The sequence below is a fragment of the Capricornis sumatraensis genome, chromosome 2, assembly GCF_032405125.1.
Source record: "Capricornis sumatraensis isolate serow.1 chromosome 2, serow.2, whole genome shotgun sequence".
NCBI classification, from domain to species: Eukaryota; Metazoa; Chordata; class Mammalia; order Artiodactyla; family Bovidae; genus Capricornis; species Capricornis sumatraensis.
Genome location: NC_091070.1, coordinates 214,278,524 through 214,291,961, shown reverse-complemented (window position 1 = coordinate 214,291,961; position 13,438 = coordinate 214,278,524). Strand labels below are relative to the sequence as shown.

The window sequence follows — 13,438 nt, the reverse complement described above, 5'->3', positions numbered from 1 at the left end:
CAGGGGACCCAGGTAGACACTGGAGCATGAGTTTGACACCCAGACACGATCTGAAACAGGTAGCATCCCGCCTGGTTTTGATTTTTGCTAACAAGTGTGAATTGGGTTAATTAAGACAGTACCAGGCTGGCAGAACTGATGGTTTGAGGAAACCAACCGCATGGAGGATTCCAAAGGCCTGAGACTGCAGACCTGAGGGAAAACAGCAACCTCTAGTGTCAGAGTCCTGTAATGTCAAGAATCAGCAAGGCTGGCTGGCATCGCAGACTGGTTCACAGACCACACAATCAGAGCGGCTCTTGCCTGGCAGGGCTGGCCTAGGCCCCACGACCCTAAGCATGTCCTTCACCACTGCCTTAATACGCAGGGTTGCTGGATTCAAACTGCCCCTTCAAGAAGAATTTTTACAGGATGAACCTAGAGCCTGTTATACAGAATGAAGTAAGTCAGAAAGATAAAAACAAGTATTGTATATTAATGCATATATATAGGCCTTCCCCAATGGTTCAGTAGTAAGAGAATCTGCCTGCAATGAAGGAGACACAGGGGATGTGAGTTCGATCCCAGGGTCAGGAAGATCCTCTGGAGGAGGAAACGGCAACCCACTCCAGTATTCTTGCCTGGAGAATTCCATGGACAGAGGAGCCTGGCAGGCTACAGTCCACGGGGTCGCAGAGTCAGACATGACGTGACTGAACATGCACGCGTACAATGCACATATGTGGAATCTAGAGATATGATACTGATGAATCTAATCGCAGGACAGGAATGGAGACTCAGACATAGAGAACAGACTTGTGGGCACAGCTGGGAAAGGACAGGGTACAAACTGAGAGGACGGCGTTAACAGGCACACATGAGCACATGGGAAATAGACAGCTAGCGGGAAGCTGCCGTGTAACACGGGGAGGTCAGCTCAGTGCTCTGTGATGTGACCTAGAGGGGTGGGATGGGCGGGTAGGAGGGAGGCTCGAAAGGGAGGGAATGTATTTATACTGATAGCTGATTCACTTTGTTGTACGGCAGAGACCAACACGACGTTGGAAGGCAATTATCCTCCGATTAAAAATAAATTAAAAGAATAACTTTTTACATAGAAGGAGGACAAACTTGGACAGAGCTGCTGCTGCTAAGTCGCTTCAGTCATGTCTGACTCTGTGCGACCCCATGGACGGCAGCCCACTAGGCTCCTCTGTCCCTGGGATTCTCCAGGCAAAACACTGGAGTGGGTTGCCATTTCCTTCTCCAATACATGAAAGTGAAAAGTGAAAGTGAAGTCGCTCAGTCATGCCCGACTCTTAGCGACCCCATGGACTGCAGCCCACCAGGCTCCTCCGTCCATGGGACAGAGCTACACACAGTCAAATATCACCCATTTGGAAGGCAGGACAGCTGGGACCCAGTTGGATGCTGCAGGCGTCACGTCAGGCCTGGGGAGTAACTGGGTAGCACACTAGCCCACTGTCTGCTCACACGCAGAGTCCCCGCTGTGTCTCTCCTGAGCAACTCTCCACGCACTCCACCTGCCCAGAGAACCGCTTCAAGCTAAACACACCTGTCCTGAGGCTCCTTCCTGCATGACCCGAATCAGTGACGAGCAGTTGATATGCATCCGAATCTGAAGGGACACGCTTGTGCTGAGAGGACGTGGAATTTCACTCTCTTGGGTCCTCTCTGCCAACCTCCCCATCAACTCAAAACTCGCTCATTCTACACTACCTGCCATGCTCACCTCCTCTCCTTGAAAGCTCTCAGAAAGGACCCTGACGGTCATCTCTAACTGGGAAAAAGTCTATGAGGACAGAGATGTTTGCCTTCTTGGTTCATCCCTGGGGTCTAAACACTGCTTGGCACCTAGTAGGTGCCCAATAAATATCTGTTCAAAGAAGGAGGGTGTGGATGAAGTGTGCTGACTTGAGCCAGGATGACTCTCCCTGCATCCTCCATTCAGGCCCAGCTCTGCCCCTGAAGCAGTCCAGGAGAAGCCCTGTCTCTGGACTTGATGCTCCTTTAGGTGCCTGGAGGATACAGATGACCTTGGGAGTCACATCGCAGGCTCTGCGATGAAATGCAGCCAGGAGGCAGGGTCAGGAGTGGGACCAGGGGAGAAATGTTGGGAGTGTGAGTAAGGGGCAGTCAAGGGCAGGAAAAGAACTTTTTATCACTTGTTCCAAGAAGCAGCTGCCAACAGCACCCACTAGCCAAAAAGCTACCCCTGAGCCTTTCCTGAGAGCTTCCTCCCCAAAGCCTGGCTCTGGCCTCAGGGCTCCCCACTTACTCTCCGTCACAGCACAGCTCTGGGGTTCAGTCAGGAAGACCCTGCCTTGTCAATTTATTTTTTAAAAAGATACACATGCTTGCCAAAAACACAATAGCGCCAGCTCCTATGCTAATACTCAAGGGTTAAATGTGAATAAAAACCAAATATCTGAATGAAGCCATTCCCCTGCCACCCACTTCTGGTCAGGAGCAGAGTCTGGGCGAGAGGCTGGAACTCCCCAGTAGAGCTGATGCAGATGAGATGGGCGAGGCTGCCTCACAAGGCATCCAGTCCTGTTGCTCCTCTCTGGGACTTCCTGTGGCTATCATTTCACAGTTCTATGTAAGTTAAGTCATTATATTACATACCTGGAATGGATACAGGGCTATGTCAACAACATCTCAATAAAACGGAAAAAAATGACTGCTTACAGTAGGAAAGATGCTCACTTCAGGACAGGAAACGAGATCAAAGAAATTCCATTACTACCATGCTATTGAGAGTCCCTTGGACTGCAAGAAGATCCAACCAGTCCATCCTAAAGGAAATCAACCCTGAACAGTCATTGGAAGGACTGGTGCCGAAGCTGAAACTCCAGTACTTTGGGCACCTGATGCAAAGAGCTGACTCATTGGAAAAGACCTTGATGCTGAGAAAGATTGAGGGCAAGAGGAGAAGGGGACGACAGAGGATGAGATGGTTGGATGGCATCACCGATCCAATGGACATGAGTTTGAGCAGACTCTGGGAGAGAGTGAAGGACAGGGAAGCCTAGTATGCTGCAGTCCATGGGGTCACAGAGAATCAGACACAACTGAGCACCTGAACAACAACCACGCTGTTTGCAATTCCTGCTGGTTTTCTCTTTCTCTCTCCCTTTCCACTTCTTTGGGCTCATGACTTATTTCCCTGCTGGGCATCCCCCATCCACAAAGGACAAGAGGTCTGCTAGCCTCCAAGATGGTGTGAGACTCAAGGCTTTCCCCCCGCAGCCAGACAAAGCTCCTCAAACTCGCCTTTTCATCCACTTTCTCTGCAGCAGCAAAGCTTTCTCTTTGATGTGGCTTTGAAGGGTAATCAACCACGCCCAGGAGCGGAGCAAAGGGAGGGAGGCAGGGCCCCAGCCCCCGACCCCACTGGTCTAGGAGGAAGCATGTGTGACCCTGGGCAGTGCCAACTCCCATGACAACATAACTCAAGAGGTGCTAGTTTAACTTGGTTAACTCTCACGATGGCCCATTTCTGTTTTAATTGTTGACTCTCCTTCCATCTTTCTCTGATTCTCTCATGCAGGTATTTTCCTATCTTGGCTGCTGATACGCAGTTAAGTCCAAAAAAATAAAAAAAGAGAGAGAGAGAGAACTAGCAAGTAAAGACAGTACTGATAGACTGCATGGAAGGAGCTGTGGGTCGAACCGTGTCCCCTCCAAATTGATACTTCCAAGGAATACCCCCCAGGACCTTGTTTGGAAGTAGAGTCCTTGCAGGTGTGGATTAGTTAAAATGAGGTCATACTGGAGCAGGATGGGCCCCTGACCCAATGATTAGTGTCCTCATGACAAAGGGAGGCTGGGACAGAGACACGCACGTGGGGAGAAGGTGGTGTGGGCATGAGGACAGGGATCGAACAACACATCTCCAGCCGAGGAGCAGCAAAGATGGCCAGCAAGTCTCCAGGAACCAGGGAGGGGCCTCAAACAGGCTGTCCCTCGCGTTCTCAGAAGGAACCAGCCTTGCCCACAACCTGGTCTCAGACTTCTGACCTTCAGAACAATGAGATGATGAACTTGCGTTGTTTCAGCCACCTGGTGGTGCGTCACCGTCGCAGCCCTAGCCCTCATGGACTCATACAGAAGGGCCCTGGGCTGAACTGTGACCTCCTGAGCCAGTGCTGGGGCTCCCATGAGGCTGATCCAAAATCAGAGAAGCCTTTTGCACATTAGCAGGACCAGGTCCCGGGGGAGACCTGCTGAGGGAGATTATCAGACTGGAAGCCTGATAATCTGATCGTGCTCAACACACTTCCCCATCTGCAGTCCACACCTGCAACTCCCACCTACTGGGCAAGCAACGGCAGATTCAGGGCGTTGGTGCCAGGACCTCTGCCATCTCTCGTGCCCATGGCTGATGCTGCTAATTCATCAAGATGTGGTTCTGCTGAAAGCAGAGCCTCAGAGTCTTTCTCAACCCAGGGATCCTAGAAGCCACCTAGAAGAATCCATTAGAATTGGCATGATAGCTGAAACCAATTTAGGATTGTCATTTGAGGCAGTGACTCTGTGAGGTCAAGACCAGTATCCTTGGCCCCTCCAAACATCTTGTATCACTTGGCACAGCACCTCATAAACTACAGGCACCTAGGCCATCCTCGTTGAATGGATCTGTTCTTGCATTGGGGCTCACATGGGACGAGAGTGACGGCAAGAGCAATTCTCATACACTTTGTAAATTACCATTTTTAAAGGATTTTCTGAATGACCTTTCATGATGGTTTAGGGACAGCACTGACCTTCACCATCAACATTTATTTATTCAATGACTATTAACTGAGCGGTGCTACGTGCCCAGCCTGGGCCAAGATTGGATTCAAGGGTGGGAAGAGGATGTCAAACAATGCAGATCCCAAGAAACTACGGAAAAGCACCAGGAATAATTGAAACGAACTCCCTGAAATTCACAAGAATGAATATGAACTCCCAACGTTGTCAATCTGACACGCTGCGCACTGAGATGCGCTTAGTGGATGCTCTCCACTGCCAGCCCCCCTGCCGCTCGCGCTGCTGCCTCCCCCAGTGATGGCACCGACCGGACCACAAATAGCTCCTAAACCCTAAACACAGGAGTGAGTTCAGAGTCCACGGTCAACCTACTGTTTGAACACATTCCTGATCCCTAGTGATTAATCACAGAGCAAAGCACGGGCCTGGGGCTAAGAGATCTCATGGAAGTGCGTCTTCATGTTCATGGGAGATCACTCAAGGAGAACGTTTGTTTGGGGGAAACAGTGACTTTGGAACTTCAGGAGCAACTTCTGTTCCTCCGTGGCATTAGGGAGACACCGCCCACTGAGGAAAGGAGGGGGCGCCCACGTGAGGACTGACCTACCTGTCTCACTTCATCACAGAACAGGACGAAGACTAGCGCGTAGAGGACCAGCTCCGGGGCGTGGGGCACAGAGTGGAAATCCATGAGCAGCACGTAGGCGAAGAGCAGGAGGAAGGCGACGTAGAAAACCACGTTCCAGGAGAAGACCACGAACGGGGAGGTGAAGAAGGCCACGTAGTACCACAGGAGCTTCCTGTGCTTGTCCAGGGGCTTCTTCCTGGACCGGGAGGGGAAAGCCCTCTCACCATCCCAGCCAGCGTCGCTGTGCAGGCCTCACCTCTCCTTCTAAACACAGATGAACACAGACCCACAGCCGGGCCCGGGCCAGGCAGCCAGAATTCAGCCTTGGCATTTCTTGGTTAACTGATCCAAATTCTGCCTTGGCTATAAGAACATGACCCCACTTCTACCTGTTTCAAACCCCGGGAAAACCCACGGAGATCCCAGACCCAATGCATGCAGGCACTAGAGTGGACATCATAAATTCCAGGCCTTACAATGCTTTCTTTACACAAGAGCACACACACAGAGATGTGTGCACAGACACAGACACTTGTACAGACACAGATGCTTGTACACACACATATGTATGTACACACAGATGCTCGTACACCCACAGGTGCATGTACATACATAGATGCTTACAAACACACAAGTACATCTACACACACAGACATTTGTACACACATGCTTGTACACACACAAGTACATCTATACACAGATGTTTGTACACACAGAGAAAGGTTTGTACACACATAAGTACATCTATACACACAGATGTCTGTATACACACAGACACTTATACACCCACAGGTGCATATACACACACACAGATGCTTGTACACACACAAGTACATCTACACATTCAGATATATGTTTACACACAGACGCTTATACACCTACAGGCGCGTGTGCACACACACACATGCTTGTACACAGGCAAGTACGTCTACACACATAGATGCATATACACACACAGAGATGCTTGTACACACACAGATGCATGTACCCACACACATGCTCACACATTCACAGATGCATGCACACACACTATTGTGTGCCTTGGTTTCATACCTAAATGATACCAAGCCACAGCCAACCAAGGGTATAATAAACAGACACAGGATAATCTTCCAGTTCTTGGTGTCTCGGGAAATCTCTCCATACCACTGCTTGGAAAGAAAATTCTAGAGGAAACAAACAAAGGAACAGGTCCTTATCAGTGCAATGACTTGCCGGATGGTGTGCGACCTTTCTTCCCAGCCCTCAAACGCCCCCTCACTCTCTGAATTGAGACCCTTATTCTTTTATATTGGTTACCTGGATTCTAAGGGGCTATGATTAAATCACTAAAACTTCTGCTTGATTTTCAGTTCTGTCCTATGTTGAGTTCTGTGGACTTTAAAACAGAGGTTGTATGAGTCCAAATTCACTAAACCTATGAACCTTAACAAACTGTAATTCTTATTGTGCAAGTCTTCATCAGTAAAACAGGATGATGTTGACCTGCACACATGCTGTGAAGATAAAGCACGACTGCACGTACAAGGAGTGTGTAGATGAGTGTCAGTCTGTCCTCTTCCCTACCTTCCTCCCTTTCCTCCAGCTGGGATGGTGGGTGAAATATCTCCCCTCCCAAAGCTGAGACACAAGACACAAATTGCTGTGAGTGTAAGTCAAGGCAGAAAGCATCTACAGTGGCTGAACCCACTTCATACTTAATTCTCTGCTTCCATTACTACTGACAATGGCTGTAAAAGTAACTGCTACCATAAAGGGCTCGCTCCACTCGCATACTGCCTCATTGAATCTTCACAGCAACCCTTTCTTTACCCCCTACTCTGCCCATTTTACAGATAAGGAAACTAAGGCTCAGGGAGCTCATGTAACCTGGCCCATCCCTGCACCGAGCTAGAGGTAACACTGGATCCAGAGACCCAGCTGATGGGAAAGGCTCGTGTCTAGGCGTGCTGTTTGGTGACGGCGTGCTGCTTACCTGGACCCCGGGCTGGGCAATGAAATGCTGGTCGGTTGCCTCCACCGCCAGCTCCAAACAGCTGCTTCCACCCCAGGCTTCACAGGAATAGACCAGGAGTTGTTCCGCCAAGTCCTCGTCGCTGCTGTAACACTCTGTGAACAGCTCTAAGTGACAGTATCCCCAGAGAGAGGGAAGAGGGAGGCAGGGCTGGCCAATACATAGAACTTTCTCACCCTGCCCCCTCTCCCCCAGCCAAGCCCTGACTTCCACAAAATCCTGGCTGGGACTATCCTGGCTTATAAAAGACAGAGAGAAGGCCAACACAAGAGAATTCTCTACAGGGCAAGGGGTCTTCTTTGGGCACCGCATGCCCATTACAGCACCTCCTGGCGGCAGGTGGCAGAAATGCCCATTGGGCTGCAGTGAACACCGGGAGCTCCCGCTTTGATGGGGCTCAGCCACTGCGGGGAGGACTCAGACCCTCGGCTATCTCATTTACCTCTTGTGTTTTCTTGGTGAGGGTCTTTGCAGTTAAGGCACAGTGCCAAAAAAAAAGCCAAAATGAGGTAATAAAAAAACACTGACCAATTGCATTGAGGATGGGCTCATATTTTGACATTTGAAAGTTCATATTTTGTGCTCTTATGACAAAGAGATTGGTGTGTTGATCCTCAGAGGAACTATCTTAAAAGTCAAAATGTTAGGAGTCATTGACTAGCTAAGTCAATCCGAAATCAACATGATATCTTCAAATTTTAAATATATTAGAAGAAAAAAATCAGACACCTTTTTTTTCCAATGTAGAGAAGCTCAACTCATTACATAAGACAACAGATAAACACGCCTGCAGCTGGCAATGTGCCACCCTGCAAACTTAAAACTCCCAAGTGGGGGGAAAAAAAAATTTGAACTGGCCTAACATTCTGTGCTGCTGGGAGGCAACTTGGCCCTGGATTTCTCACACCTCGCACGGTCCGGGCCTTCTGAGCAGGGGCACTGATAAGCTTTGTTCAAGGGCAAGTGAAGCAAACAGAGGACAGATGTTCCGGGAACATCAAACTCAGCAAGGCCTCTGCCCTCTTCTGTTCCAGGTGATGAGAAACCCCCCCCAGAGGGGAGCTGGGCAGCTCGCCTGTCATCTTGTATTATAGAGGCCCTGAGTCTCCTGATTTTGGGGAGCTGTGGGGCTGTCAACACCAGCTCTTGTTCACATCACCCCGTGGGGAATCGAGGCACGAGGAACAACCCTGGATGCTGTTCTGAATGCTGCCTTTCCCATAGAAATAAGCTGTGTCCCCAGCTAGGGCTCTGGGATCATCCCTAGGTATGGGTATGGGAGACTGGCAGGCTAACCCGTCAGCTCACACATCAGGTGAAACCTCAAACCTGTCACGGTTTCTGAATAGCAACTCTCCAAGGCTCCCCTACGGTGCTGAGTTGCTTAGACTTGACCTGGACATGGCTCTGGGAGGCTGTGGGGTGAGGAAACCCGCATTTCCCCCCGTTCAGTCTTAGGAAAGTCAGCAAATGCCCCCTAGCGTGCCTGTGCCAGCCCCGGGTCCCGTTCCAGGAGGCTCACCCACTGCTCGGCTCTCGTACTCGTTTGCCAGCTCCTCCGACTCCCCTGCAGCGTTGATGTCATTCTTCACCTTAGCCAGAGTCTTCAGAAGTTTGCTGGCCCCCAGGGCGGCCAGAGTGCAGCCCCTGGTCTTTCAGAGAAGTGAGCATGCTGCCATTAATTCTAAATCCCTTGTGGTCAAGCCAACGTCAAAGTCAGTCAAGGAAAAAAATTGTGGCAAAAGCAGGAAATGGATTCCCAGCAAGATGTGCAGTGTGCACCGAGAGTCCTGAACCTGAGTATACTCACAGTCATGAACACGGAATTAGACAAAAAGACAGTATCAAGAGCAATGCAGGGCAAGCTGACAGTTAGATGGGGCAGTGGGAGGTCTGAAGACCCACCCCCATGCTGTAAGAGCTCAGGTGGGAAAGTGGCCAAGGGCACGAAGATCTGACAGCGTAGTTAGTGAGACTGTGTGTGAATTAATATTTAGTACCTAATTGTAGGCTCTAAAAGTAGAGAAGGTAACTGCTTTTCAACTGCTCATAAATCACTTAGAAAAATCATTTTGTAAGGAATCACAGAGAGAAATATCAATCATTTCCCAGAGCAGATTTTGTACAGGCCCTACCTTCCTGTCTATAATGTGATAAAGCCAGAAATTAATTTTTAAACTAAACTTAAAAACCTCATCCACTTGGAAAACAGTCGCACATCCACACACACCTAAGAAGTAAGCGCTTCCTGGATTGCCCACAAAGCCCAGGACTTTCCAGAGACCTCCCCTCCCAAACACACCTCTGTTCACATTAAACACAAGCCACAACCATTTTTGTTACATCAAATATTTCATTTCATTAGTGATGCTTTAAGGTTAGGCTCCCCAGGGCATGCAGTGGTAAAGAATCCATCTGCCAGTCCAGGAGATGCAAGAGACAGAGCTTCAAACTCTGGAACAGGAAGGCCCCCTGGAGAAGGAGATGGCAAAAATTTCAAGGACAGAGGAGCCTGGTGGGCTACACTCTCTGGGGCAGCAAAGAGTCAGACACGACTGAGCGTGGACACACATGCACACACACGTGTGAGTTCTGAGAGGGTCAGAACAACCACAGCAAAGCGCACATTTGCCAAGGACTTGGGCATTTACCTGCTCCCAAATGACTTTGGAGAGCTCCTTCTTGTTCTGAAGAATGGCCCAGATGAAGAGCGCTTGCAGGGGGTGCCGAGTGATAGGAGACACATCCTGGGAGGGTTAGAGCAGGGAGTCAGCACTTACGGCTGGAACATCACTTTAGCAGACACACTAGGATGAGAATGAAAATGGGGTCAGGATGCCCTAGGGAGCACCCCGTGTTTGGAGGGCTCTGCAACTTGGTGCCTGAATCCATTTTCACAGAATAGGGATGAGCGTTTCATCTCCCCAATGCACCAGGTGGTATAATCTGACACAGAATCTTTGATCTGTCATAAAACGAAATGTACAAGTAGATGGAAAAGTATAAAGGGTGAAAAAAATGTACTGACAGCAATTTAAAAGCTGAATGACTCTGGCAGCCGGAAGAGAAAGCAATTCCTTTAATTCACCATATAAATCTCCTTCTCATCTAGAAAAATGCTCAATCTAAATTCCGACTTTCCGATAGTTAAAGTTCAATTATCACAATGTAAAACTATATTTATTTCTCTGGAGTGTTATTCAAAGTTTCAATTCCTAATGTTTCAGCTAGAATCCCAGCTTCATTTAGCCACCCATATCTTCCAAGGGACTCTTTTTCAGATAGAAAAACAACTCTATGTATAGATTCCTCTTAATCTTTCCTACAAGTTTTACCAAGATACAAAGTGTTTCTGGCACAGTTATGGACACTGTGGAGAGTTTCACTATAAATAGAATCAAACAGCTTTTTAAACACTTCCAACTTCTTCAAACACCTAGCTCATTCAGATTTTTGCAACATACACATATATTAAAATTCTAGAACTATAAAAGATAATGACCTAGCTTGAGTTTTCCCAGAAGTAAAAGGATTTGAGACAAGCATTTTGAGAAGCGATTCCAGGAAAACCACTCGGAGACTGAGGAAATGAGATTAGAAAAGAAAGGACCGACAGGTTATCACGGTAAATAACCAGAAGCTAATCCCACTAGGTGGGGCTTCCCTGGTGACTCAGTGGGAATCTGCCCGCCAGTGCAGGAGGTGTGGGTTCAGTCCCTGGGTCAGGAAGAGCCCCTGGAGAAGGAAATGGCAACCCACTCCAGTATTCTTGCCTGGAGAATCCCATGGACAGAGGACACTGGTGGGCTATAGTCCATGGGGCTGCAAAGAGTTGGACACGACTTAGCAACTAAACAACAACAGTCCCACTAGGCAACTAACTCTAGGGGCCAGCGAAGGACACAGGCCTCAGAAGTATCCCCTCTGAGCAGGAAGGTTGCTGGGGTATTTATACACCAATTTGACCCTCAGTGGGCTCTGACTAGAGCAAGCCTTCAGCAAAGAGTCGCAGGTGCAGGAAACTGGCCCTGCCTGTCCTTTAAGTAGAAAATCTTGAAAGAATATAAGTTATATACATCCATAACATCCTCTCAAATGGAAACCAGGATTGTCCTTTTGGAAAGATTCGCTTCCCTTCTCATTCACAAAGGAAAACTTGGCAGTTCTCCAGTCCTTTGCATGGATAGCACAGAACTATTTTAGGCAGATCACGTCCAAAAGGCTAAGGCATGAACAGGTTGCCATTTGTTTGCCCCTCTTCTCTGTTAGATGCCTTCAGAAAGTGTATCGCACCAACCTTTGCAATTAATAAACACCGCGATAACTAGTTGTTAATATAGCACAAGAATAAGGCAAGAAAATACACCACTTGTTATCTCAATAGGATTTGCTAGCTTAAATAAATGAAGTAGGGCAAAAAATTTAACAAACCCAATATATTGACTACACGATGGTGATGAGGTAGGGAGTAGGAATCTAGAGAGGTAGAGAGATTTTTCTGAAGGAAGACTCAAGAGATCAGAGGATTCAGGCAGACAACCATCCCAGTACATACATGGAGCTCTAGGTCTATTTCATCTCTGCTATTCCTGTCTTCCTTCCGGAAGCCTCTTCGGAAGTTAGCAACCAGTTTCCAGACAAAGGTAAGGAGGGCATCATTATAGGAATTTTTGGCGATCTGCAGGTTTTGATACACCAGGGAGCTGAAGTGATTGGAGAAGAGCTCGGTGAGGACGTCATTGGTGAGGAACTTCCGCAGGTTCAAGCCATTCTCCAGAAAGAGGCGGACAAACTTGGGTCTGTCCTTTATAAGAGCTGTAAACATGACTTCCTGAAGGTCAGCAGACTGAGGAGAAAGAGCAGAGAGAGAATGCACACCCTAAATCCAACTAAAGAAGCAAGGCATTTTCTTTCTCAGCTTACATCGCACTTTTACCCACAAAGTAACAGGATCATCAGTTTCTCTTTCAGTTCTGCTTTGGAAATAAAATTTATATTTTCAGTTGTAACACAATGTTGGATTTTAACTCAAGTACTGAGGCAGGAGAAGGAAGCAGTATGGTGGGATCTGAAATCAGCCAGACGTGGGCTTGGATGGGACTTGGCCTTGTGCTATGGTAAAGTGGAGATGATGACACCATGTAGGGATGGCATTGATCAAGAACGATCCCAATGTCTTGTACAGAAGCACTGGCTCTGTTAGGGGACAGGGAACTTGCCATCCAGCTCACACCATTTCTCTGAGATCTACAGTAGACACCATTATGAGCCAACCACCAACCAACTCTTCCATCTGTGCCGCAGGGAGGCCAACACCTAGCCATGTTAAAAAGCCATGAGCTACTGGAACACCTGACAATGATACCCAGTTATTATTTCCCTTTATCTCTACTGTCTGGGCTCTGATAAGTCCTATGCCATAGAAGCTTATTGAAAATCTTAATAAAGATAATTAATACATTCTTCAGGCACAAAACAGTGATCCACAGATCACACCACTGTTTCCCAATGTCTTCCTTAGTACTGGGTTGGCCAAAAGTTCGTTTGTGTGTTTCAAAACCTGAATGGATATTTTGGCCAACCCAATATTTTTTAGTTTGATTCAGTTGCCAACATTAACAACTAGACTATGTATAAAATAGAAAACTGATAGGAATATACTGTATAACACAGGGAACTCAGTGCACCGTGGTGTCCTAAATGGAAAGGAAATCCGGAAGGGAGGGGCCATATGCATACGTACGGCTGATTGATTTTGCCGTGCAGCAGAAGCTACCACACCACAACACTGTAACACAACTATGTGTGTGTGTCAGTCGCTCAGTCACGTCCCACTCTTTTCAACCCCATGGACTGTAGCTCACCAGGCTCCTCTGCCCATGGGATTCTCCAGGCAAGAATGCTGGAGTGGATTGCCATTCCCTTCTCCAGAGGATCTTCCCGACCCAGGGACTGAACCCTGGTCTCCTGCATTACAGGCAGATTCTTTACCATTTGAGCTACAGGGAAGTCCTACAAAACCACTATAAAGTCCTATA

The 13,438-nt window shown here is 48.1% G+C and overlaps 1 protein-coding gene across 1 annotated transcript in view; it reads right to left on the bottom strand.

Moving 5' to 3' along the window:
- Positions 1–13,438, bottom strand: part of TRPM8 (transient receptor potential cation channel subfamily M member 8) — a 95,056-nt gene that overhangs the window by 41,303 nt on the left and 40,315 nt on the right. Inside the window, exons 11-16 of the mRNA XM_068965093.1 lie at positions 11,956–12,246; positions 10,052–10,147; positions 8,923–9,052; positions 7,362–7,507; positions 6,440–6,552; positions 5,366–5,582 (exon numbers count right to left, since the gene is read on the bottom strand). Coding sequence (XP_068821194.1) covers positions 5,366–5,582; positions 6,440–6,552; positions 7,362–7,507; positions 8,923–9,052; positions 10,052–10,147; positions 11,956–12,246 — 993 coding nt within the window. The remainder of the gene's footprint in view (positions 1–5,365; positions 5,583–6,439; positions 6,553–7,361; positions 7,508–8,922; positions 9,053–10,051; positions 10,148–11,955; positions 12,247–13,438) is intronic.